General features: G+C 36.3%; 3 protein-coding genes and 1 long non-coding RNA gene across 9 annotated transcripts in view; 1 reads left to right on the forward strand and 3 right to left on the reverse strand.

The window, feature by feature from the left end:
• Window positions 1-1815, reverse strand: part of VPS37A (VPS37A subunit of ESCRT-I) — a 38775-nt gene extending 36960 nt beyond the window's left edge. Inside the window, exon 1 of the mRNA XM_022571086.3 lies at window positions 1573-1815. Within this exon, the coding sequence (XP_022426794.1) occupies window positions 1573-1697 (125 nt within the window). The 5' untranslated portion in view covers window positions 1698-1815. The remainder of the gene's footprint in view (window positions 1-1572) is intronic.
• Window positions 1527-24307, forward strand: CNOT7 (CCR4-NOT transcription complex subunit 7). 5 transcript variants are annotated; one of them, XM_089903669.1, is made up of 8 exons: window positions 2100-2264; window positions 3102-3155; window positions 3869-4079; window positions 5936-6129; window positions 9508-9669; window positions 12414-12558; window positions 14890-15000; window positions 16636-24307. In XM_089903669.1, exons 3-8 carry the CDS (start codon window positions 3963-3965, stop codon window positions 16762-16764), a joined length of 858 nt encoding a protein of 285 aa, XP_089759795.1. In that variant the 5' UTR covers window positions 2100-2264; window positions 3102-3155; window positions 3869-3962; the 3' UTR covers window positions 16765-24307. The 5 variants fall into 5 exon arrangements, with proteins under 5 accessions (XP_089759793.1, XP_089759796.1, XP_089759795.1 ...); XM_089903667.1 differs by lacking the exons at window positions 2100-2264; window positions 3102-3155 and adding an exon at window positions 1527-1629; XM_089903670.1 differs by lacking the exons at window positions 2100-2264; window positions 3102-3155 and adding an exon at window positions 1561-1579.
• Window positions 14670-16653, reverse strand: LOC149744432 (uncharacterized). The gene is made up of 2 exons (XR_016391151.1): window positions 15243-16653; window positions 14670-14981 (listed from the first exon to the last, which is right to left on the reverse strand). It is a non-coding gene; the product is annotated as an uncharacterized LOC149744432 (long non-coding RNA).
• The window catches only part of ZDHHC2 (zDHHC palmitoyltransferase 2), a 67213-nt gene continuing 64319 nt past the window's right edge, over window positions 22903-25796 (reverse strand). For both annotated transcript variants that reach the window (XM_022571093.3, XM_022571087.3), the window contains exon 13: window positions 22903-24863. The gene's annotated coding sequence lies outside the window, so the exon portion shown is untranslated. The remainder of the gene's footprint in view (window positions 24864-25796) is intronic.

Below are 25796 nucleotides of genomic sequence, written 5' to 3' on the forward strand. Positions count from 1 at the left end.
GATTTTGGAATATTTGAAAAATTCAACTCCAACCTCAAAGAATAAAAATTTGCCAGCAGTGAGAATATCTAACAGAATATACTAAAGGATTAAAAGCAATTAATTCCAAAAGTATGGTTCTAAAAAGTATTTTGGCAATAGTAGTACTAGCATAGTATACAGTCTTCCAAGGCGATGCCTTCTAAGGAGACAAACTTTCGTTGTTTGTTAAAAAGGAGTCACCTTGTTTCATAAGCATATTTTGTAAGAGTAGCTCTTACAGGTTAGTAGAGAATACTATTTGGAGTAAGACTGACTTGTAAGAACTCTATGAACTTAATTTTCCAAAAAGAAAGCCACCATTAAATCAAATACCATGCCATTCTTTCCTGTTTAATACCACAAATTCTCACCTTTCTAAAGTTCTCAACAAGCAGAACAATTGAGACAAAGAACCAAGAAACACCTGAAGTTCAATCAGTAATAGGCCTCATTTTAGCCAAACTCATTTTGCAGTGATTTTTTTCTTTTAACACTATATCTAATTTAAAACTATTCTACACTATAACTTGCTTGGGAAAAAATCCTTAGTGTAACAGATAAAATGGCTCCTAGAAGTTCCTTCCACAGGAATTAATCAATTTTAATACCTCTGAATATATATATTTCAAATGTATGAAACGTCTACTAAGATGTTGACATCTTTACATTAAAATACGTGCTGACACTCAAGTAAATATACTTGCATAATTCATATAATATAAAGAGGCAGTTCTAATTTTTAAAAACTACTAGAGGTCACAGATTTTTGCAATATAAAGGGCTGCAGCAAACCAGTTTACAATTAAAACAGTTGAATTAATTTGAATTGCAAAATATTTCTAATCTGACCACGCTAGAAATGAACAACTCATACAACGCCAACAGAACAATCGAGATGACTCTAAGGCAATTCCCGAGTGTGGGAACAAGAATAACGAAGTGAGAAATGAACAGAGACTGATAGTTGCCAGCTGGGGGGAGGTGGTTAGAACGGGGTAAATCTTCTATTAGAGACTTCAGAGGATTGAGTATGTCACTCCCAGAGAAGAACTCACTGGTGAAAACCGTCTTCCCTTCTCTTTAATGTTGAAACAGTTTTGGGGTTTTTTCAAAAATGGTTCACTATTTGTGAAACTTGGAGATCACTCTTCACGATTCTTTTTACCCAAGTACAGAATTTTAAGAATTCTGCCAACGCGGCAAACAGGTGGGCAAAGGGAAAAATCAGTGTGGAAGCCGGGCAAAGCAAGGTATACTGGAGACAGACTATGAGACAGATTACAGTCAGCAGCGCTGTGTCAGGAGGGATGAGCAAATCGGAATTAGAGGAGCTGAGCAGTGGTGGGGCGGGACGGAGGGAAGGAGGGCCCGGAAGAAAATCCTGAACGCGGGTCAGGGATAGGAGAGCAAGCGTGAGAGGCAGGACGAAGGGAGGTAGGTCAGAAGGCGGCAGCTGGCGGGAGTCGGCCTGAGGAGCTGCGAGTGTAGTTAGGACCAGCCCGCCCTCCCGCCCTACTTTTTCTTCCTGTCGGAGAGGCGGCGACCAGTCACCTGGAGTGTGAGTTCCGGAGGGACTCGATCAGCCGCTGCTTCTGCTGTTGGAGGCTGGTGAGACCACCGGGGGACCCAGCCGCGGAGGAGGAGGCGCTCTTGGTCAGGGGAAAGAGCCAGCTCATCCTCCACGGGTCCCCGGGCCCGAGGCCCTAGAAGGCTCTGGCCTGCTTCTCCCAGCTGCTCAGCCCGGCGGTTCCCCAGCGACAGAGGAGGAGCGGGCAGGGACGCCCCAGCCCAAGTGCTGGGGAGACGCGTCTTCTCTAAGCAAACCCGGCCGGGGGTCCTCGGGGTCAGGGGGGCATGCTCTGTCTGCGGACAGCTGGAGACAGGGAACTCGCCGCCCGGGACCAGCAGTCCTCCCTTCACTGCCCTGACGCCCCAACCAGCCAGTCAGGACGCCTGACCGCGCAGGTCTCCACCACCCCAGCTTCCGTCACCTGCGTGCCCCGCCCTCTCTGCGTGTCGCGTCATCATCTGGCGCCCCCGCCCGGACGTGCGAGAAGCGACGGCGCAGCGCGGTACGGCGCAGCGCGGTGCGGCGCAGCTCCGGCTCCCCTTTCCCCCTTGGCGGGCGAGAGGTGTCTATGGGGCACCCGCCGCCGCCGCCGTCGTTGCCGCCACCCCCGCCGCCGCTGGGTGCTGTCTCTATGGCGAGGAGGAGGAGGAGAAGTGCGAGCTCAGCGACACAAGTAGATCTTGCCACAGACTTGCGGGGGGAGGGGCGGGTTGGAGAAGTAGAAAGGGGGCGGGAATGACGAACCTAAGCGGGTGCGCGATGGCGCCAGCTGGAGTGCAGCTGGCTAACGAAAGGGCTGGGCGGCGGGTGGAGGGGGGAGGGTAACTGGGGCTGGGGGGTATGTCAACGGGGTGGCGCAGAGTGATGACGCGAAGGCTTTGTACCTGGTGCTTCGATGCTGTGGGGCGGAAATTGGGAGTGGAGGGCGGTGGCCTAGATCCTTAGCTTCTCGTATTGCTTCACGCAGCGGTGCTTGGGAGCCCATCCGGCTCCGGTCAATGGTTATCAGCACCTTCGCTCTGGCTTTCTGCCAGGGAAGAGAGTTATCTGTGACTTGAGTGTGTCTGTACTGTCCTCGCGTTTCGTTGGGAACCCGCTGTTTGGAGATGTGTGTCTGTACTGTCCTCGCGTTTCGTTGGGAACCAGCTGTTCGGAGATGCTACCTCCAGTAAAGAGAGGGCCTCTGATGCCTCTTCGGGGCTTCTGGAACTGTAGTAGAGAGAGGTGGAGGAAAGCAATGTTCAACTACAGGGTCTTTCCACTGTGTGTGTTTGTGTTTAGTGAAGAGGGTTATAAAGGAAGGGGCCCTGGATCTTTCCACTGTGTGTGTGTGTGTGTGTGTGTGTGTGTGTGTGTGTGTGTGTTTAGCGAAGAGGGTTATAAAGGAAGGGGCCCCTGGATCTTTGGTTTCTGTTCTTAGAGCACTCGAGGTTACATTTGTGACTGCAGAGTTTAGAAGGGGAGGTCATAATTCCCTTTTTTACATTTTCTGTTATGATTTTTTTCAAAGTTGTGTGAAAAATGAAAGCGCATCTGGAATTTCCCTGCTCAAGAATCAATGTTGGTCTGTACTGCTCTCATTATATACCATGAAACCTGTGTTTAGGGACCAGAAACGTGACATGTATGTTTGGTAACCAGGGAAAATGCTCTGGTTTTTAGGAAATTAGAAAGAAAAAATTTGAAATGCAGATGCTCTATTGCTTTCTTTCTTTCTCCCATGCACAGTTACAGACATGGAAACAGTTTCTGTGGCTGTTACTTATTGCAGAAAGAACTTTTTTTTTTAATTGGTTTACTTTTGGCCCCTCCAATCTGACTTGAATAAATTCCAGTAGATTTTGTAGTTAAATCAGACTTTGAATGTTCAGTTAATGAGGAATAAAAGCAAATACTATCTTTGCCCTAGTAACATCTGATCTGATCTTTTCACATGTATATCAGCATGTCACTTTTCCTTTTTTTTCTGGAAAGGGATGTCTTTATAAAGTTTTATTCAGAGAGTGAGTTGAATTTATAGCAATTTTTAAGTAATGAAAAATTTTTAAAAATGATTAGTATGTACACAAAAAACACTTTTTACATAACATATTAGAACCAGGAAACCTGTGTTGTAGTCCTTTTTCTCCTACTGATTAGCTGTGTGACTTTAGACAAGTCACTTTCTAAACTTTGATTTTCTTATAAAGCAAGGACTGTGAATAATCTCTTAGGTTTCTGTCAACTCAGTTATTCTGTGATTCAGATTCCTCATATAGTTGGTTCTTATTTTGACAGGTACATAAATAAAGGATAAAGTATTTTACGAAACAAATCTTCAATCAAGTATAACATTTTGATGCTTGGCAGCTAGACTCCTTGTGCCCTCACTATGCCAGCAGCGACTGTAGATCACAGCCAAAGAATTTGTGAAGTTTGGGCTTGCAACCTGGATGAAGAGATGAAGAAAATTCGTCAAGTTATCCGAAAATATAATTACGTTGCTATGGTATGCCTATGAGCAAAATCCTTAAAATGCTTTTTATGAAAGAGGAAAGGGGATTTTAAACATCTTGAATTCAGCCCTTCTGGCTGATTTTTTTTAGTGATTAATTTAATTATAAAAAGAATTTTGTCAATGACCTCCAACTAAAGACCACCAAGAACACACCTGTAATATGACAAGTTGGGTTTCTTACTCATTGCACTGAGGGAAAATGCATTCTTAGAACCATGGGGCATTTGAGTAAGAGAGTGTTAGAAAGGACTTTTAGGATTTGTGCTTGTGCCAGGTGGTTTTAGGAAAGGAGTAAGGAAGCAGGGCTTTGCTCTGAACTGGATGCTGTTAGTAAGCTCGGGTAATTCCACGATAGGGTATCTTATTGAGTCTCAACTAGAATGAGAGAAGACTGGAGTGAGGCTAAAGCCATAAAGAAGCAACAGTCACTCAGCCAAGATAGAAAGATGTTTGGTCATTTTTGTGGTTTGGACAAATGTCTGTGTTTTTGCGTATGTTCAATCATGATTACAGACTGGCCTTGTCTGATGTGATAGTGTGAAACTGTTTATATTCAGCAGAAGAATGCTAGGACCTAGCTGTGAATGCCAGGTCTGCTCCTAGCAACATTAAGGCCTAATATTAATACCAGATGGAACTCCTGAATGTCTTTCTCAAACAAAAAAATTCACATTTCCCAGTGAAGCATTGTTGATCTGCAGTTTTTTGTTTGTTTTTTAATTACCAGTGGAGTTCCGTGGACACACAGTACTGTTAAGCATTTCTACTTTTGCATATACTGTTCAATCTGCCTAGCTTGTCTACTCAGTTATTTTACTTCTTTACTATTGTGTTTTGGCTTCTCTACTGTTTTCTAGATTATTAGCTTCGAGAAGTAAGAGATTAGTGTCTTAATCATCCTTTCTTCCCCGACACCTAGCATAACACATAGCGTCCAATAAAGTGGTTGTTGAGTTGGACTGAATTTAGAAAAGTTTTAATTTCTTTACTGCTTCATATGAGTTGGTATTTAGGTTTCGTTCTTAGTTTCCTAATTTGAATTTTAATACTAAACTGATATATTATTTTCTTAGTATATTTAATACAAATAAATTAATACTCTTTTTTTGGGAGGGGCAGGTTGATTGGTTAAAATATGAATATTTGAGTGTACATAGATAATGTCCTATTTAATAGATGTACTTACAATTAGAATGAAATTATTATTTTTTTCTAGTAGGAATTTATAGTGATCATTTCTTTCTCAGATGATAAGGAATGACAACATTAGAGATGTGTTTAACATTCTACAGGAATGAGTGGTGGCATGCAGGTTTTAGCAGTTTTTAAGGATGTGCTTTCTCTGGACTGTAGAGAGAGTACTGTTTTAGCCCAAGAAATTAGGAGGGTTTTGGTGTTTAGATAAACCTTACTTCAGAAAAGCAATCGGAAAGTATGGTGCATCTTCCATTCTTTTTAAACAGTTCTTCATTGGTTTTAACATTAGAATACTGTGAGCATAGTTTCACACACCGGTTGAGAAACATGAATTTGTGACTTTTTCCCCCTTCCTTGGGAATAGAGTACTCAGTTGCATTATTATGTGTATCTAATACGTAGTAGTTTTTTACTAATATGATATTTAAAGTAAGAAGAAGTCGTTAAGTGTGCAGAGTTTTCTTTTATGGTTCTAAAAAGTAATGCTCTTCCTAGTTAAAAGGTACTTTGCAATTGAACGTGAATTGTGTAGAATATAACCTATAAGAGGATTCTTTGACTTGTACCCAAAATTAATTATTTATTCTAGGAATATGTGGATTGTGGTTTCGACCATTTAGTAAATAATGAACCTTAAAACTATTTTACAGGACACCGAGTTTCCAGGTGTGGTTGCAAGACCCATTGGAGAATTCAGGAGCAATGCTGACTATCAGTACCAACTATTGCGGTGTAATGTGGACTTGTTGAAGATAATTCAGCTAGGACTGACATTTATGAATGAGCAAGGAGAATACCCTCCAGGAACTTCAACTTGGCAGTTTAATTTTAAATTTAATTTGACGTAAGTGGGAAATAAATTTAACCTAAACTTCTTTTTTTAGTTTAATTTTAGGAATTAATTTCCCTCAAGTATGACAAATGAAATTATAACTGAATTTGGTGTCATTATCCTGGAAATATTTAAAACCTAAAATTTCAAAAGTTTACGTTTCTTTTTATCATGGGACAAAAAAATTAGGCTAAAGAAGACTTAAATGCAAATACTTTGAGTTTTAGAGATGTTATCTGAAAAGTATGACTGCCACTATTTTGAAATTTGGAAAACTGGGTATTGAAAATACTTCTTGATTGAAAAAATTATCTTACAACATTAATTTTGCTTTCAAACTTTGAGTGCAATTTGAAATATATATGTTTTTGTTGTAATAGTTATCCTTGTGAAGAGATTTTTATTACGGTCATACTCCAGTGTATGAGTAGATTACACATCACAGGTGGTAAGACAGTTCTTGGAAACTTGGGTGCATTTTCCTTTTAAATCAATATTATATAATGTTTATATTCTCAGGTCAGTCCACAAAACCTTTTGTAAGTTATATATGGGAGAAGTAATAGTATCTTTGAGCCTGGTGTTTCTTTTAGAAACAATTCAGAATCTGAATTCTAACTCAAGCCCTGGGTCAAAACCCAGTTTCTTTACTCAAAATACTTCTATATCATTGGTACGAGTAGTCTTGATAGCTTAGGGAAGTTTCCAGTGTTTTGGGGTAAGGGCAGATTGTTTACAAACTGACTGTGAGATGGGGAAATGTTTAATACATTTTGAGTATATTACTATACTGCACTATCCTTCTATTTGACAGCCTCTGATTGTTTCATATGATCTAACATCCGATTTGAAAAATTGTAAAAGAAGCTGTAGGACAATTAATGGTAGTGCCACGTAAGAACCTCCATTCTCTGTAATGTGATACTTAGCATATAAGATCTAAAGAAAAGCAGGGCTGATGAATTCAGAGGGTAGTGTTGTCAGTGATGCAATAGTATGGCTTCTAATTGCATTATGTTTAGCCTGACTCTTTGTTTTTACTCTGTTGAATTTAATAATATACGCTCCAGAACTTGGTAGAGGGTGAAAGGTACTCATCTCTATTAAAACTGATAATAACCATTTATATGTACTTTAGTTCCAAAAATTCCCTTTTATCCTTTTCCCAAAAGATAACCCTTTTTAAAATCAGTTCTTTACCATTTCATTTGTTCCATGTTACCTTTTTTCCAAGCTGATCATTAGAACATTGGTCTTTACTAAGATACTGCTGTGATCGCATTACGTGAGTAGGTGACCATTAAGTGTCTCAGTTTTGGTAAAGTTGACATTTTTCTTTTCTGGAAACATCCTTGTTCTAATAATAACTGCTTTATTATTACAATCTCTGAAAGACGTTTTTTTCTTAAACAGAGAGGGCTACTGTAGTTTTGCCACCATTCATACTAATGTTAATATCTTAATAGATGTTTAAGGATACAGTGAAAAATATTTAAGTAGCAAGGGTCAGTTGGAAGGTAAAACCAGTTCTACCTAATGTGGAGAAAGAGCACCATGAATCTTGGATATTTTGAAGAAAGATGAAAATTGACTTTTTTATTGAGTGCCTAGAATGAATGTGTCAGCAGCTGTGCTAGGCCCCAGGGACATAGTGTTGGGGAAAGTTGGTCATAGTCATTATAACTTAGTGTTTCTATAACTCTTCTGTCAGCTTTCTATTGCCAAAGTCCAATGTTTGGGAATTTGCTCTAAACTGAATTTGGAGTTGATATGTACATGAAAATTAAAGTATAATTTGATACTTGATCATAAAACACCAGAGGTACTCATCCAGGTCTCTCTCCTGGAGGCTGTGATTCATTAGGTCCAGGTGTGGGACTTGGGAATCCATATTGTTGCTAAGTTCTCTGAGCAATTGTTATCATTGGTCAGGTTTGGGAAATACTGACTTGAATAGTGCAGTACTCCTTGGTGATATAACATTGAACAAAACAGACAAAAATCATTGCCCTCTTCAAGCTTAAATTCTGATTGAGAGAGAGATAATAAACTACAATAAAAGTAAAGTGAACATATGGCCCAGAGTAATGTGTGCCTGGAGAAAGAATCTGGTATGCCTTTGGTTGGTTATAATCGCTAAAGCATGTCTCTTAGCATTGGGGCATGATGAGTGAGATTCTACTTGTTTAAGGTACATATTTTAGTATAATAAGGACAGTAATATCTGTTGTGTAATGAAAAAACTTGGATTTATTCAGATACCCTTCTGTAACAAGGGTTTTCCAGGGAAATTTTCCAGGGAATTTTGACTTACAGTGATCGTTGTGGTTCCTCTCTGTTTTTAAATATTTCAGTTGCTAGTTTTGTTATTTTTCAAAGACATTTAATAGTAAATTGATTTCCAGAGAGTAGACCATAAGGATACTTTTTGGCCTAAGTGTAATGTTCCTTTTGGTTTTGTTTTATTAAAGCTTTTGTAGAATTTTTTTTTTGCTAAGTGGTAAAAACCAGTATTCTCACAATTTTAAAAGTAAATAAAAGGAAACAACCAGTGGGCAATGCATGAAGTACTTTTCATTTATTCTCAGGAACATACTTTCATTTTGATCACTTTTTTGATTTAATATAATGTTTTGGATACCTGTGTGTTTGTGCTTAGAAATTAGAGATGGCTTTCTTTTTGGCTTAAGTAAAATCTTGAAAGATTGGTTTATATTTAGATTTCCTGGCTTGATTTTTGGGAGGTAATCTTCTAGGAGTAAGGTTGTTAGAAGAAGAAATTAATGCTATTCTAGCAGAGCCCTTCATTTTAAACAGTTTACTGCTTATTAGAGCTATTTGAAAGGCTCATCATTAGTGAGAGGAGGCATCTCCTTTTTCTTTAAAACGGAATGTGGTTTAACTCAGCCACAGCAGATGTTTTCTACTCATTCTCTTTCCTGCTGAGAGCCCGGGAGATACACACAGGCCTTCACCCCCGGGGGCTGCAGCTCCATTTGGCAGCATTAAAAGGGCTGCTGAGACTGAAAGCCCCCGATAAGGACACGTCTCTTACTTTGTGGTGGTAGCCACTGGTTAGAAGAAGACCCTTTGTTTCAAATCCAGTTAAATTTACTTAACTTGTGAAAGGCTAATGAAATTGATAGTAAAGATGAAAATCTCACCATTGGACTGTTGTGAATGATTATTTACTACATGAACATTTTTCTAAAATACTAAATGACCTTTGTACTTAAGTTGTGTTTTCATTCCATATATGTGAAGCATTGGAATAAATGGACCCAAGCCCATTCTCTCTCTTGATATTTCTGGCGCTGTAGTTGTAGATATAAGTGGGAGAAAAAGTTTGAAGTATGGCACTTTTGAATGTTTTTCTTTTTCTTCTGCCAGGGAGGACATGTATGCCCAAGACTCTATAGAGCTACTAACAACATCTGGTATCCAGTTTAAAAAACATGAGGAGGAAGGAATTGAGACCCAGTACTTTGCAGAACTTCTTATGACATCAGGAGTAGTCCTCTGTGAAGGGGTCAAATGGTTATCATTTCATAGGTAAAAAGATTACATTGAAAATGGCATTTGTGTTATCATTTCCTGGCTGCTTCACACTTCACTTGGGTCACTGTCAGCAATTTCAGGCTTAGTTACAAAAAATTGGCTGCCATGTAGCAGTCTCCTAACTCTTGACAGGCTAATGTTGGTTTTGCTTAAAGATGAATTTAATGATACGGGATCCATTTTGGACTAAGAGACAGTATTGCATGTGGAAAGAGCACAGGCTGGAAAAATAGACCTTGGTTTAAATCCAGCAGTGCCATTTGGAATCTTTGTTACCTAGGGTTATTTAACATTTCTAAGCCTTAGAATGAAAACATTTATTCATTTTTCAAAAAAGTTATTTATTATCTACCATATGCCAAGCACTGTGGTAAGATTCTAGGCATTAAGCTACGAACAAAATAGAGTAAAATCATTTCATGGAGTTTACATTCCGGTGGGAGTAGGCAGACAATTTTTTAAAATGATGAGATGTATATTGTGGTTTGTTAGATGGTGATTAAGTGCTATGGAAAAAAAATGGCAAAGAGAAAGCTAGGCGTGGGTCTCTGTGGTGGATTTTAATTTTTTTTTCTAATAGAGTGTCAGGAAGAAATCACTTAGAAGAATTATCTTACAGAATTGTTTTAATGGTCGATAATAACGTATTTAAAGCATCTAGTAAAGTGCTTTACACACAGTAAATTCTCAGTAAGTGGTAGTTTTAAATTCTTTCTTATCATAAAATAAAATCAGATTGTTGAAGAGAATTTCTGGAAAGGAAATTAATTCCATTTTGTAAATATAGACTTTTAGGTAAGAGAAAGAATTTTCCTATCTAAGTAAACTAAATTAAATTGGCAGCCCAGGGACTAATAGTGACCTTGGGAATTTTATTTGGCCTCTTGTTATCTTTTTAAAAAGCACTGCATTTTGCATATATTAATGTTCTTATACTTGGTCCACTTCACACATTTAAAAAAAAAAAGAGTTTCTGCGTGCTTTAGAATTTCCAGTGCTGGCCTGTGTGATGAATGAGAATAGTGAAGGACTGTTCATACTGTCAGCTTCAATGCAGTACTAAGCAGTAATTTTTGAGCTGGAGTATTGAGCACACCAATTCCCACCTATCATTTTTTTTCTCTGTTCTCCATTTGAGCCTATACCTCAGGAGATGAGGCTTAAGTCTCTGGTAATTTCAGGAACGTTTTTTGAGTTCTTTTTTTTTACTTTCTTGGTCATGAAGATACAAAAGAACTGGAAAGCATAGTCCTGTTTTTTTATTACTATGTATGACAGGTTCTTTCTTTCAAAAAATACCCTGAGCAAATACCCTATGCTAGGTACTAGGATAAGATGAACAAAAACAGAAAGGGGTCATGTCTTCTTAGAGTTTAGAGTCTGGATTAGACTCTGATATATTTGAGTATTTGTCAAGATATGTTAAGATTTTATTCTACTAAATGTCATTAAATATTTTCTTCATATTCGAATCTATTTCTAGTAGATAAAGACTAGTTGAAGAAATTTATAAATCCTAAACTCTAATATGATCTTCCTTTTACTAGTATTGATGCTAAGCAAACATACTGACATATTTTAGGTAGACAGTAAAGTTAGTTACTTCCTTGTTAGCTACCAGAAATTTAAAGGTTTCTGCTGTTTATTGTTTATTCCTTGATATTCCTTAATGGTCTTCAATGTAAAAACATTTTTTTCTCTTTTTAAAGTAAGAAGTAAAATTCTAAACATTGAATAGAAATTTTATTTGTAATCTCCCCTGAAAGATATGTTAAATAGCATCTCTCATCAAATATTTGAGTCCCAACTATGTGCCATAAGGAAAAAAAATTAAGATGTGACACCTACCCTTTAAACGTGGAGAAAACAATACATGTGCTTTAAAGGGAAGTACAAGAAAACAGCTTGTCTCAGAAATCTGCGGGAGCTGAGCTCTTGAGGGAAGGCATCCTGTGGGAGGTCCTTAAAGGAAAGGTAGACAGGGAAAAGAAGGGGTGTGATTGTGGCACGGGAGTGTAGAGAGGTATTGATATAAAGCTGTGGAAAAGCCAAACAGTAGGGAGAGGAGGTGTTGATTTGAGAGTGTGGGAGTTGGTTTTTTATTTTCTAGATACTAGTTCTCAGCCTTTACTACCTTCGCTTCAAGGTTCAACATTACCATTAGTATCTCTTGGGGATTGAGATAGGAACAAAATTTTGAGGGAAGAGAGTAGTATTAATAAAATCACTTAAGGGAAGTGAAGATACTTTGTTAGGGAATTACCGTTTGGGTTTTTGAAGTGTATGACCTTGTTATGTAAATGATGCGAAGATATGCATTATTTTTGCCTTCTGAATGCCAGTTTTCCTGCGTCATTTGACATTTTTGCCAAGTTTCCTTTCATCTTTATTTTTTGAGCTATCTGCTATGGACAGTTTGATACTCTTTAGAGAGTTCTCTATTCAAGGATTAGCAAAATAGTAGTTTAGTGACTACACGCTTAGGAGGGTAGTAGAGATCTCTGTATATTGGTATCCCTGAATGATGAAATGACACTGTCTGTAAAAGGTGGCATTTTTTTCCCATTATAATTGTAAACATATTTATTTTCTCTTTTATTCTGTGTACTTTTTTCTGGTTCATTTTTTTTTTTCCGCCTACAGTGTGACTCACTTAAAAGTTGTGTCAGAAAAAAATTTATCTTTTCATTTCTGTGGTATTTATGGCCCCTCTTCTTTATTCTTTCACCCTTTTGTAGTGGTTATGACTTTGGCTACTTAATCAAAATCCTGACCAATTCTAACTTGCCTGAAGAAGAACTTGACTTTTTTGAGATCCTTCGATTGTTTTTTCCTGTCATTTATGATGTGAAGTACCTCATGAAGAGCTGCAAAAATCTCAAAGTAAGGCTTCGAATGTCTTTATCTGTAATCAGCACAGTATTCAGAATGGGTGACTGACTTACAAGGTGCTGGGTTGGGATGTTGATTTAAACCCTATTTTTAAGTTTTATGTTCAGTGCGGTTACATTATCTGATTATTTGATTCCTTTTTTGCATAAAAGTTTATAGGAAATCCTTTTTCAGAGCTTCAATATAGATTGGCAGAATAAATTTTCAACAAGATTTAAACAGAAGATCAGATTTTTGTCATTGCTTGCCAGATTGAACATAAACTAGCACAGAATCTGAGCCTCTCAGGCACAGAAGTCCAAGTTCTCACTCTCTTGCAACACGCACATAATCTTTCCATGCAAGATAAAGTCTGAAGTGGCCAGCAATGTGCAGATATAGTCAGTTGTGTAGCAAAAAGAGTTTCCCCTTCAGCTTACCTTCATGAGAGATTATTTTCTTGGGTCTAGTCATAGGGTCATGTTACTAGGAGTAAATTACATAGCTAAGAGGGTTTTTTTTTCCTCCCCTGGCCCATAGATGTCAGCTTGTTAGTAGTGCTAGTGATTGGGTAAGTCCTGTCTAGACAGCAGCTTACATTCTGACACTGCTTACCATGTGTGTAAATGATTTGTTACTTCTGAACATTAATTCTTTCAAAAAGAAAAGAAAGTGTCTTTATTAAGGAAAAGTGCTCCTTTAGTCTTAGAATGAATTCACTACGGGGGTACAGACTCCTAAGGAATATAGTGGTTTTGTTTTTTCTGGTGTGTTTGTGTTTAAGCTGTAATTCAGGAAAAACATTTATGTAAAGTGGTTGCTTCATAGAACTTACATCAAGGGTAATCAAGTTTTCTCCTCACCAGCTTTTTAGAAGTGCAAGGAAGGTTATACTTTTAGGAGATGGTAAAAACTTTAAGAGTTTTACTTTCATGCAGAAAGAAATAATTTAGGAATTGAATAAGGAAACTTTGCTTTTGACAGATGAACTGAAAATCATGAGAGTGGTCTTTTGTCCAAAGTTTGCTTGCCTCATTACAGGATATAGCATATAACCAGGGAAATTTTTAAGAAATATTACTTCACGTTTGTAGCACCAAAGAACAGCAGAATTCTGTGCAATTTGAAGAGACTACTGTGACTCAAGTGAACTTACAGTAGGTTATCCTCATTACTCTAGAAAGGGTACCTCCTGAAAGTATTGTGTGCTGAGAATCCAAGGTGTAAATGTTTTAATCTGGCTGTGGAAATGCTTTTTAAAATTGACATGTCTGTACAATGACAGTTTTGGGGAACAGAGAACCGAATTATTGTTCATTATGTGTGTGTTGTTGAAAAATTTCTAAGCATATTAGATATTCTGAATATGCCCCGAGTTACCGGCAGTGTTAACATTTAGGTTAATGACAAAGGTACTTTTTGACCTGTAGTCAGTGGTACTGAGTAGCTCTATTGTGTTGCTCTCCTAAGCAGCTGCTAATGATACCTAATCCTTGTGCTATTTTTAGCTCTGAAGCAGCTGCTGTGCAAAGCACTGTTTCAAGCTGTGTTGCAGAGAAGGGCTAGTTTGGTGGTAGAGGCCTTAACAATTCAGAGAAATTGGTGTGTGTCGTTGGTCCTGATGTTTCTTTACTTTCTCTCCTCCCATTTTCCCCCTCTTTATTCTCCTTCCCTCACTCCCTCTCTCCTTCTTTTCTTGTATTCTTTCTCTTCCTTTCTTTCAATCACATTATCTTTTTTTTTTTAATCCTAGCAATATTTACATAGGAGGGTGTTTAGCAGACCCTTCTAAGGAGTTGTATTCTTATAACAACATAACCTTTTTAAACTAACAAAACCACAGTTAAGCACTTAGTGCATTCTTATGGATTTAATCATAACAGCTTTGTTTTGTGCAAATTATTTAGATGAAACTATTTAGAGATAGATTGGTGTGAAGCTTAAGAAAATTTGAAGTAACTGCCTACAGTCAGTTTTATACTTGATGGATGATAGAGAGACTGTGGATGTACTTGGTAAATGTTACCCTGTGTACCTGTTACCTTATATATGATCTGCTTCCCCCATATCTTTAGGGAAGTTATTTGCCTGCCACATGCCTTAAAGAGTGTGATGAAGATAAATTTTCCCAATTAGGATCTCATTTATTAAATTATAAACATCTCCCCCATTCAACAAATACATCAGTAATTCACATTCTCTGTTTTTTTGCTGATCTTCATAAGGTCCGTCTTTACATACTGAAGTTCATTTCTATTTTGGTCATTGTCTAAGTTATGTAATTTGTGAATTCGAGTGTTGCAATGTTTCTTTCTTTTGACAAGCCATTTTTCTTTCTTGTAGGGTGGTTTACAGGAAGTTGCTGAACAGTTAGAGCTGGAACGGATAGGACCACAGCATCAGGCAGGATCTGACTCATTGCTCACAGGAATGGCCTTTTTCAAAATGAGAGAAGTATGGAGACATCAGTGCATTTTTCTCAGTTGGTCGTTAGGTTGAGAACATTAAAATCTAATGGCAAGAGTTTTGGGGCAATAAGTACATATTAAGTGAAGTATATAATTATAGGTACCATATAAGTCATACTCACTACACTTGAATGAAAGTAATCAAAAGTCATCATAAGTCATCTTGAAATGTAGTTCAGAAGGCAATGAAAAAAATAAGTTCTTTGTAGAATAAAAAATTTAAACTACCTTAGAAGTCATGTAGGTCCAACCATATTATTTTTTAGGTGAGGAAGCTGAGGCCAGATGCAGGTAGCCTTTATCCAAGGTCATACACATTACTAATGGGAGAACTCCAGAGGACTTTCTGTTGGCCACATCAGTGTTGCTTCTGTCAAGTCAAGGAATCCATATGTTAAGTTTTCCCTGGCATTGGCTTCTCTTAGGTATTAAAACTGCTGCTGAAAATACTGTTTGCTCTTGCCATTCTTCAGTTCTTTGAGGATTTACAGAGTAGGACTCATGCTTTTTAGTAGATTCTTACCAAGAGGTTTTGAATTCTAAAGGGGTTAAATCTGAAATAGTTAAATCAAAAACCATGCTGGGCAGACACTCCTTAAGTGGCAAAAGACAGAGATAAGTTCTTCAAATATAAAGAAGTTAGGTATGGAAGAATGAAATTTAATGAACCCAAGTCTACTCTTAGGTTAAGTGACAGGTATACTTCATTGTAGCTAAATGCAAAGAAAAGAAAGCCAGTTGTGCAAAAACAAAACAGAATGGACTTTTTTGCTTACAAAAGAGTTTTCCTTCTTGCAAAATATTCACTGTAGAATTCTTTTGAGTATATCCTCTTAGACATTAAAGAAATGACTGAGAATACTTCTGGGGATTTAAAACTTTTTGTAGAAATGTATTAATAATACATACAATAGAAAGCATATAGCTATTTTGCCAAGTGGTATTGATTCAGAAGTGATTTGGACTGTTCATGACAAGTAAATATTTTGTTTTGTACTTCTTCCCAGTGCTTCATTAGAGAATTAAGACAACCTTTTGAGTTCTCAGTTTTGCATTTAAAAATGCCTTTATGGTTCAATTAATGGTGGATTCTTTGCTACTAATTCGTTATCTTTATTTTTCTTGGCTTTATTAAGGATAATAACCTAATCTGAATGTTCAGGGTTTGCTGTCCAGACATGTTTGGGGTTTGATTGTTTTTAGCCAACTTAGCCTTGCACACAAACTCAAGGCTACTTATAAACCTAAACTTCCCCTCCCCTGCCCATTACTGGCTATTTTTATTCATTCTCATGATTAAGTATTATTAAATTAATGGAATAAAAATGCCTGCCATTTTTCCGTTACAAATTCTCAAAAATGGTCTGAGTGTTAATAGGAAAGGCGTTGTGTTTATACATTTTTTTGGTAGTCTTTTTCTTTGGTTTCTTTTGAGCTCTGTACTTCTTGAGAAAGCCAGTCTTATACATTTAATTTAAATGTGTGGCTTCAGAGGAGCACCATAGAAAAGAGCTGTCATTATAGTTAATGAACAGTCAGTACTTACATTGCTGAAATATAAATTACCAGTGGTACCTTTTGGTTAAAATTATCTTTTTTTTCTTCCAAAATTCCTTTTTAGATGTTCTTTGAAGATCATATTGATGATGCCAAATATTGTGGTCATTTGTATGGCCTTGGTTCTGGTTCATCCTATGTACAGAATGGCACAGGGAATGCATATGAAGAGGAAGCCAACAAGCAGTCATGACATGAAATAGTTCTTTTATTTTTATTTTATTTGAGCTACGCACATGCTTGTATATAGGTTTTATCTCTGGTTGAATCCCTTGAACAATAGACATTACTGTTTTTTCTCTCATAGCTCATTTTATTTTCTGCCTTTCAGTACTAAGTATGACCATTCCTATCTCAGATCTTAATAAATAGAAAAGCATTCAGGTTAAATCTGGCCTTAATATACTTGTTAGTAGGTGTGTGTGACAGAGTGGGGAAAGCTATTCAGTACATCATATTGAATACTTTGATCAACATTACTTACTTGAGCTTGGGTTTTTTCCCTTTCCTAAATTAACTAGCACTGACTGTAATTTATTTCCCTGTTTCATGTCTCCCTTCCATTCTGCAGGAGTTTTAGCTATTTGAGATTGTGGACCATCAATTTTGCACTTTAGAGAGTGACTCTGACTCAAATCCTCTGTTTTATCAGCAGTTTTGGCTTTTCTTGCTCTTAGCTGGAAAAATGACCATCTGCCAACTTTATACAGTATTTACTTGCTTTTGACCCACAGAATATAGAACATGCATTGTGCAAATGGTTGATTCAGCAAGACTACAAAAAAAAAAGACAAAAAAAACTACTGAGGAGCTTAGTAACTGCTGTTTCTGTACGTAGTACTTAATCTCCCAAGCACATCTCGTGTCTGTCAGTTTCTAATTGGCATGTGTAGGCTGCTCTGTGACTGAAGAATTTTTCAAACCAGCTTTACACCCTTCAGGAAAAATCCTTTGTGATTAGATGTTTAGTGTCTGCGCGGAAACTGGTATCCAAGATGTTGAAGCTGCGGTTATTTTATGATAGCACACTTCCCTTGATCTGCTTCTTTTTATTCCATCGCTATTTACCCTTATTTTTAATTTTTTAAAATTTTATAGCCATACCTAATGATGCTCTTGATTTGTTGATTACACAAATCAATTTCATTAAAATCCAAAGACTGCAAGTCTTTAGGTATATTTTGTACCAGATTAAATTAGAAGACAAAAAATTTGTGCTTTCATAGTTGCTACAAAGATAAATAATGGAGAGATTTGGTGCAAAACAACAAAATACAAAAAATATAAATTTATTAGCTATATACAGTGTAGCTAATAAAATTACCTGAGGAGTGTAATGCTTGTTTATTTTTTGTGTATATCTTTGCAATCTATTTTATATATATTGACAAAAGAGACTGTGAAATATTTAGCCATGCAGAATATGTGACCAGATCAGAGCATGTGTAGGAAGACACTTTGGTAATCATTAACTCTGCCCTGAAATGATGGACTACAAGTTATGATGTGTGTTATCTGCACTTCAATCAGTAGTATTAGCAAATCTCCAAATGTTAGCCACATTGGTTTGTTTCCCTTGTACATTCTTTATTCATGATACTTCAATGCTGTAACTGGGTGGTCCTTTTTAAACAAAACATTTGTGAAACAGAGGGATTGTTTTTAAAGCTTTTGTAAATAAAGGCTTCAGAAATGTTTTCTTATATATGTTGATGACTAGTAATTTTGTTTCAGAAATATTTGGGGGCTATTGTGGGTTTTTTTTTTTTTTAATTTGGGCAACTGAACATAACTCAGTAACTTCATTAACTAGATGATTTTTAATCTCTTAATTGAAAAAAATCAACCTGAGCCTTCTACATTTCAACAGTGTTGGCTTATTTTTTAATGCATACCTCAACTAGATGTTAAGACTGGACTTCTGTCTCCCCATTTATTCTGAAAGATGTACAAAGTAAATGCATTTGGTATAACTTACTGTGGCTTCTCTTAAAGTCAAACACAAATTAGCTATCTAATTGGTTTCTTTTTCTTTTGATCTTTTATAAAGATTGCCTTTTAAATAGCCATGTAGTTGCTGAATTTCAGTTTGTAGTTGCTGAATTTCAGAGTTTGTATCAATTTTTTGGTTTTGGTTTCTGTCTCCAAGAACTAATATATTTTATAACTTCTAAAAGAGGAACATTATAACCTTTACTAAACCTAGCTTTTGGATAAAAGATATTCGATCATTTTTTCATGTTCCTAAGCCATTAATTCTGGACTTAACCATATTCTGTTAAATCTACTAGAGCAAGAATCAGCAAACTATGGCCTACTGATCAAAACCAGCCTGCTGCCTGTATTTTGTATGGCCAGTGACATGAGAATGGATTTTATAGTTTTTAAATGGTTGGGGGGAAAAAAAAAGCATTTCCTGACATGTGAAAATTATGAAGTTCAACATTTAGTGTCCATAAATAAAGTTTTATTGGATTGCAGCCACATCATTTATGTACTGTCTATGGCTATCTTTGCACTACAATGGGAAAGTTGAGTAGCTGCTACAGAAACTGCCTATGGCATTCTCATCATTTCATGACCCGACAGCAGTTGTGCCATGTATTTCTCTGAACCACAACATTTTATTATTTGTTTATATTACCAATTCATACCCACTATGTCAAAACAAGAAAAGTGCACTTTGGTGTGCTTTTTAAGGCACATTGGAGTGTGAATTATATTATCAAATTTTAATAAACTGTGACACTGTAACTGTCCTAAAAAAAAATACAACGTATGTTGATATAACCAGACTAAGCCCTCATCACAATATTCCCAACTCATGGGAAAGCAACAGGAGAATTAGCAATTTTAAAATGGAGTATCTCATCACAGCATAATTTCTTCATAAAAATAAAAAATGAAAATAAGCCTGCAGCCAAAGTATGTTTACAAGTGGCCCATTTGTTAGCCAAGCAAAGCTGTTTACTGATGGTGAGTTATGTATCATGTCTGAATGCAGTAGCCCAAAGAAGTATCCAGAGAAAACGTAAGCTTTGTGTACAGCTTTCTGATGAGAACAGTTGCTTGAAGAGTGGGGCACATCAGCAGTTAATTATGGAACAAGACAAATGATTGAGTTTTTCTTTGGCTCTTAATGAGTCAGATGTTATCAGTACTGCCAGCTGTTCTTTACTTCTGAGAAACCAGTGCTGAGTTTGAGTAAAGAAGAAACAACTACAGGTGAGAATATTTTCAGAGAAGTTGAGAAACCACTAAGTACAACCTGAAGTGGAATCTACAAGGATGTGATATAACTGATGGTGGTAAAAGTATGCATGGAGCAGGAAAAAGTTTAATTGATCAAATTTTAAAACTTGTGGAAATGTAAGGTGTTTGGTTTGGTGGGGACCCATTTCACTTGTGTCATACACCTCTGTTTTCTTTTCCTAACAAGAATTAACATTGTTTACTGATAGCTGGTGTCTTATACCACTGCAAAGACCATGTAGAAAGAGCATAAACCAAAAAAAAAAAAACAAAAAACCATACCTGAAGTATACATCTGTATACAGACTGTCCTTCTGTTGATTCTTTCTAGCCATTACTCCAGGGCTCATCCATATTCTCTACTTCTTGCCTAAGTATATTTTTTAAAGAACTTTAAAACATGTTTGTATGTTACACTAAGATTAGTGTATAATCAAGGTTGCTTTTTTAAAACATTCAACTTTCACATTATAAATGATTAGGGCATTTAAGATGCTTTCAATACTAGGCTTTAGGGGCTATACATACTGACAGAAAAAGAAACAAACCTAAATTCTGACAATAGTCTTAGTTTCAGCTGAATAAAAGAACAACAGAACTGAAGCTTTCCATGGTAACAGTTCTTTAATTCAGCATCAACAGAACTCTACTTTGGGGCATTATGTTTTTTTCTTAATTTGATTAAGCACCTTTATCTGTCAAACAAGAAACATTAAGTATTAAATTCAGGTCAGGATTGAACTCCTTACATTGTTAAATCTTCCCTGGAAGATGCAACAAAAATCAGTTTGTTTTCATGAATCATAAAATAATATGTCTTTTCTGAGCAATAAGGAGCTGCTTTAGCATAAACCAGAGCTTAAAGTCGCTTATCAAAAGGCCCCCTTTGGTTTAATTGGTACTCAGAAATAAGTCAACACAAAAGATGAATAACATTAACACATTTTCCCCCCACCTGTAAACTAACAGTACAGAAATACTGAATATTGGCTATATGAACAGGAACATCAAAGATCCACGTTTGGGCGTTGTCAGCATTTTGTTTTTGCTGTCACTCTTTTGCAGTGAGAGGGCTTCAAGAGATTTAAAGTTGTCTTTATTGACATTGGCCAGACTTTCATTTGACCTTTTTGTTGGTAAAGAACAATTCAAGGGTGTCAGAGACTGAGCTCTTAATAACCTAGACTGCATTATGGACAAGCATCCTCTTTACTTACATCCTTTTTTTTGGAAGATGGAAAAAACATCCTATTTCAGAGCCTCCTGCTATACTGAACATCGTGCTGGGAGATACTTCATAGTTTGTGATCCACAGGAGTTCCTTTGAAACAAGCCTACTTGAACTCATCCCTTCAGTGATGTCCACTTGATACAAATCGGGACACTACTGTAAAAGAATAACAAATCCATCATGGCAAAGACAAAAGGAAGGGTGCACGGTTTGGACCATTATAAAGTCTAACACAGTTGCCTGTGTTCTGTAACAAAGTAAGATATTTTGGTAGGAAATTCTAATCTAGTGGAGGAAGAGATTGCTCAGTTTTAAAATCAAGAATTCTCTAATGTTGGAAGGTATTTAATGTTTTTAGTAAGTGACATGATCAAATTGCTAAAGTTTTAATAAAAATTAGAATCTATGGATTTTTACCAAGGTAAAAAAATTCTGGTGGTGTCTTCGTAAAAGAGTAACAAATCCTTGAGGTGTGTAACACAATTTGCTTCCACAGGTAAGAGGAAACACTTCTAAGTTGTCTAAGTATGTGGAAAAGGAGTGCAGGCTGTTAAAAAACATTTGGGGTTACTTAGAACAGTTTTCCACAGAAGGATCTTACCCAGAGATGTATGTTACTAGCGAAAATCCATTGTTGAAATGCATCACTTCAGATAAAATGTTAGCAGATCAGAATTTGTAGTCTGTGGAAGGGGGATGGTCGTACTGGAGGATACCTTCATCACGGTTTACAGTGTAAGTGGATTTGCGTTTAAGTTTTATGAGGTTTGAATATACGTGGTAGCTTTTCTAAAAAAAATTCATAATAGTATCAGAACTATCACTTTTACAGGTAAATATTTGACAGTAAGTGTGCACCACAGTATACATACAGTAAGAATCAGCCCAGCAGGTTTACATGTACTATTGCAAAATAGGGAAAATTTGCTAGTTTATAATATAAGCGAGTAGCAGCTTTTTCACAGGTTTTCTTGAAGCATGAATCACATTTCTAGCTTAATTTTTTATGAACATGGTTTATAAGACCTTTGTGTATGATTTTCCCAGTGAAGATGGTTTTTTGTCAAACATATGCCATATTTCCAACAGCCATCTACTGATTCCAGCACACTCAAATGTTAGTCTTTTTCTAATTGTCCTCAGGCTCCTTTAACTACTAATGAGCAATCACCTCATCCTGTCATCCACTTCTCCAAAGACCTACGTCATAACCAGGTTGTAGACATGAATCTTGCCTGCAGGAGCTCTGGTAGATGATTAGGAAAAGTATATCTTTAAAGCAATTTAGATTGTTAGTGCAAAGGCAATTTCATATAGACAGCTAACAAAGGTGATCAACCAGACTTTATTATGGTATAACAGGAGGGAATTCATAGATAAGCACTTACTTGAATGTCTCATCATTGTATTCAGATGCAGTTTTTTTCTCTTTGAAAAAAACAAATCTTCCACTGCACAATGGCAAATAGCTAATGTATATGAAGCATTTGTACAACATTTTTAAATGAAAAAATTCTTAAATATTGATACCTATATGATATAATCTCTAAAAACAGGAAAAATCAAAATTATCATTTAATGGACTGTCAGGACATACTTCAAGTGTCTTCAAGTTTGAGTTAAGCAATTAAATTTTTTAAAGCAGTGTTTAAAGTGTTTTTAAGGTACATTTTATAAATATATACAAAATGTAGGTCTATTTGACGCTCTGTTCACTCAGATAAAATTTATACTGCAAATCTAATGATATGCCATCATCTCCAAAAATTATAACCCCTTAGAGTTAAAACTAAACAAAAAACATTTTAAAGATTAGTCACTGTATGAAACCAAAAAGGGAACCATTACAACTTAATGAAAAAAACTTTATTTTGAAAAATGTTTTCATCTGATTCTAATGTATATTGACTTATGGATTTGAATAATTACATGAAAGAGCTAAAGGGAGGGGGGGAAATTAACAGTACTCTAGCAAGGTAAAGAATAAAAATCCCTCTTTTTCCCCTAATTTCTAGTTTGACAGGAGGGGTCACCCAACAGAATCCTGTCCGTAAAAACAGCTCTAGTCCTGTGCTTTGAAAAGCATCAGGCTGCATATAATTCTTAATACATTATGTGATGCTCTTGCCCTTAAGACTTCTAACAGGAGCTATAGGTTCCAACCTGGCACTTCAGGTAATGAAAACGATGATCAAACAATGCTTTAGGATAAAAGTAAGAATGTATCATATCTTCTGAGTTTTCTTGAAGTAGATTGTCAGATCAAAATCTTTAGTTTAAAAAAAAAAACCTGAAAAAGACCACCATCCTATTGCTCAAAGAATTGCACTCAAATGATTTATAAAATGGACTGGGCTGACACTGGTTCTTTTATGAAGTTATTTAATATAAAACTTCATATTTTTAGCAAGGATGAGCAACTGCAAAGATCTGTTACTCCATTATCCTCTGGTCTTCTAGTCTACTTTGTGTTGAATTTATCTAATTCAGATTTTGAAAACTTTAATACCATTTTCTCTTTGTTTAAATACCAGTTCCTTAGCTGGGTAGTCTTAAAGGGTAATCTGCTTTAAATTCTCAAAATCAGTACCAAAAAAATGTACACAGCGTATTCTAATTGCTAACATTTACAAAACTTGCACTCCATCAAATTAAAAAAGAATAAGACTCTTTAATAGTGCATAGAAGGCACAAGAGCTTCTTAGTATATTTACTGAAGCCGAACATTTTGGCATCAACAAACACACCACTGTAGTTTATCTTAAACTCAGTTTCCAAACAGCACACCATTCAGTTCATGTGGGACTAAATTTCCAAAAGGATATGACTTTTGTTTGATGATTTGCATAATTTAATCTTAACAGGTATTTGAGGACCTATGTAGTTTAATTGTCATACTTCTGATGAGAGGAAAAAGAAATAATATAGATGTCAAAAGGATTAATCCATTGGCCCATCAGAGATTCTTAACAAAAATTCAATGTTTGCTATGTTCAATAGAATAACCTAAAAAGAGACTTTTAAAAGCTAAACCAGCAAAAGAATATCATAAACCAATCTTCTTAATTGTTATTATAGACTTTCCCCCATTTTCAGATAATTAAATGAAAAATATATTTGTGATGTAATAGAAATGTATTAATTCTGACAAAGATTTTCCAGCCAGTTGAGCTCAAGCTTCAATGATCACACTTCTTTTCCAGCAGGGAACAAAGGCTAGAATTAAAGTCTGGCAAAAAAAAAAAAAAAAAAATGGATGGTCATCTTCAACTGCAGGCCACTTGAAATTTGTAATGAATTCATAGTTTTTACAGTTCACGCAGCCTAAGGCTAGATTCACATCAGAGGGAGTAAACAAGTCTCATCTGCTACCTCCACCTTCTCGTAGGTAACAGGTTTTACAAATAAAGCTTATCCTTATGTTACGTGAAATCTTTTAAATCTCAGTACCTTAATAGTCTCAATTTTCTGAATCAGAAAATCAGAGGATCAGTGGGTTTTTTATGTGGTAAGTTGTGCTCCCCAAATATCTGGGTGAAAACTGGCCCATGAATTTATTCCAAGTTTTTATGATAGAAGATATTTTTGTCCTTGATTCATAAACCATAACTACTTTTAATGTTTAAGAGGAATTTGTGTTAGGTGAAACAATCTGTATACTGGAGTAAAAATGTGTTCTGTTTTAAGCAACAGCTCGGAGAGAAACGGTCAATTCACATTCTGCATATCCAGCCAGAGGGGGTGGGAACAGCAAGTTAGTGGTGCCTTCCTGCGGGAAGCCTCTTCCATCCATCGACAGCACTGATTACCTTGGGATGAAACAGAAAACATGAAACTCTCGTGTTAACTCTAAAAATACAAGCAAACAAAAAATGAACCAACTCATTCATTGCTGCAATAACATCCCTTGTTCAAAATTAAATGTCTTCTATACTAGAAGGCTCATCAGATGAGTTCTTGAATACAGACAGAACTTTACATCAATTCTCAAACTATAATACACACATACAAGAGAAGAGGATCTTGTTAAAATGCAGAAAATACAGATTCTGATTCAGTAAGTCTAGGGTAAGGTCCACAATTCTGCATTTCTGTTAAGCTCCAGGTGATGTCAATACTGCTGGTTTGGGGCCCCAGTTTGAGCCACAGGGTTCTATGTTCTTAGTTCTGAATTTGTCTGAGGCCAACAGGAGTTTACAAGTGACAAGTGAGTTGTGAGGGGATTTAGGGAAGTAATTCTGGAATACCATGTGCATAGAATCACAGCATTTTAAAGTTTCTATTTGGTAAGAGTGAAGGTTGGGCAGGCTAAGTTTAACCTATACTTTAGCACTATTATGGATTTAGGCACATTTTCACTGTGTGGAAACTATACTGAACCAAGAAATATTTTATAAAAAGGTCACAGGTCATTTACTAATGTAGTTGAAAAAGGAGAAGAGATATCATTTAGTAATATAATCAAATTAGGTGTATCAATATCAGATAATATTGCTCAGTATAAATGTGTATTGAATGAATTGCAAGTCTGAGGTGTAAAGCAGGAAAAACTTTAAAAAACTATTTTGACTATCAGCTACCTTAGGAAAATTCAATTTTTTAAGGAACTTTTCACTGGTATGTCAACAGAATGAAAAACATTACATCAGAAAACACTTTTTTTTTTCTTTTACGTCAACGCAGTTGATTTTTATGACCACTACTGTCATATATTTAAGTGTAATAACGTCAACTTTCTGTGA

Source organism: Delphinapterus leucas, chromosome 21, assembly GCF_059928025.1.
Source record: "Delphinapterus leucas isolate spDelLeu-1000000601 "Yukka" chromosome 21, BTC_Dleu_Yukka2, whole genome shotgun sequence".
Lineage (NCBI taxonomy): Eukaryota > Metazoa > Chordata > Mammalia > Artiodactyla > Monodontidae > Delphinapterus > Delphinapterus leucas.

Coding starts and splice junctions, on each gene's coding strand:
- CNOT7 (XM_089903667.1), top strand. CDS start 3,963: ATGCCAGCAGCGACTGTAGATCACAGCCAAAGAATTTGTGAAGTTTGG. Junction 4,080..5,935: donor AATATAATTACGTTGCTATG/GTATGCCTATGA, acceptor ACTATTTTACAG/GACACCGAGTTTCCAGGTGT. Junction 12,559..14,889: donor AGAGCTGCAAAAATCTCAAA/GTAAGGCTTCGA, acceptor TCTTTCTTGTAG/GGTGGTTTACAGGAAGTTGC.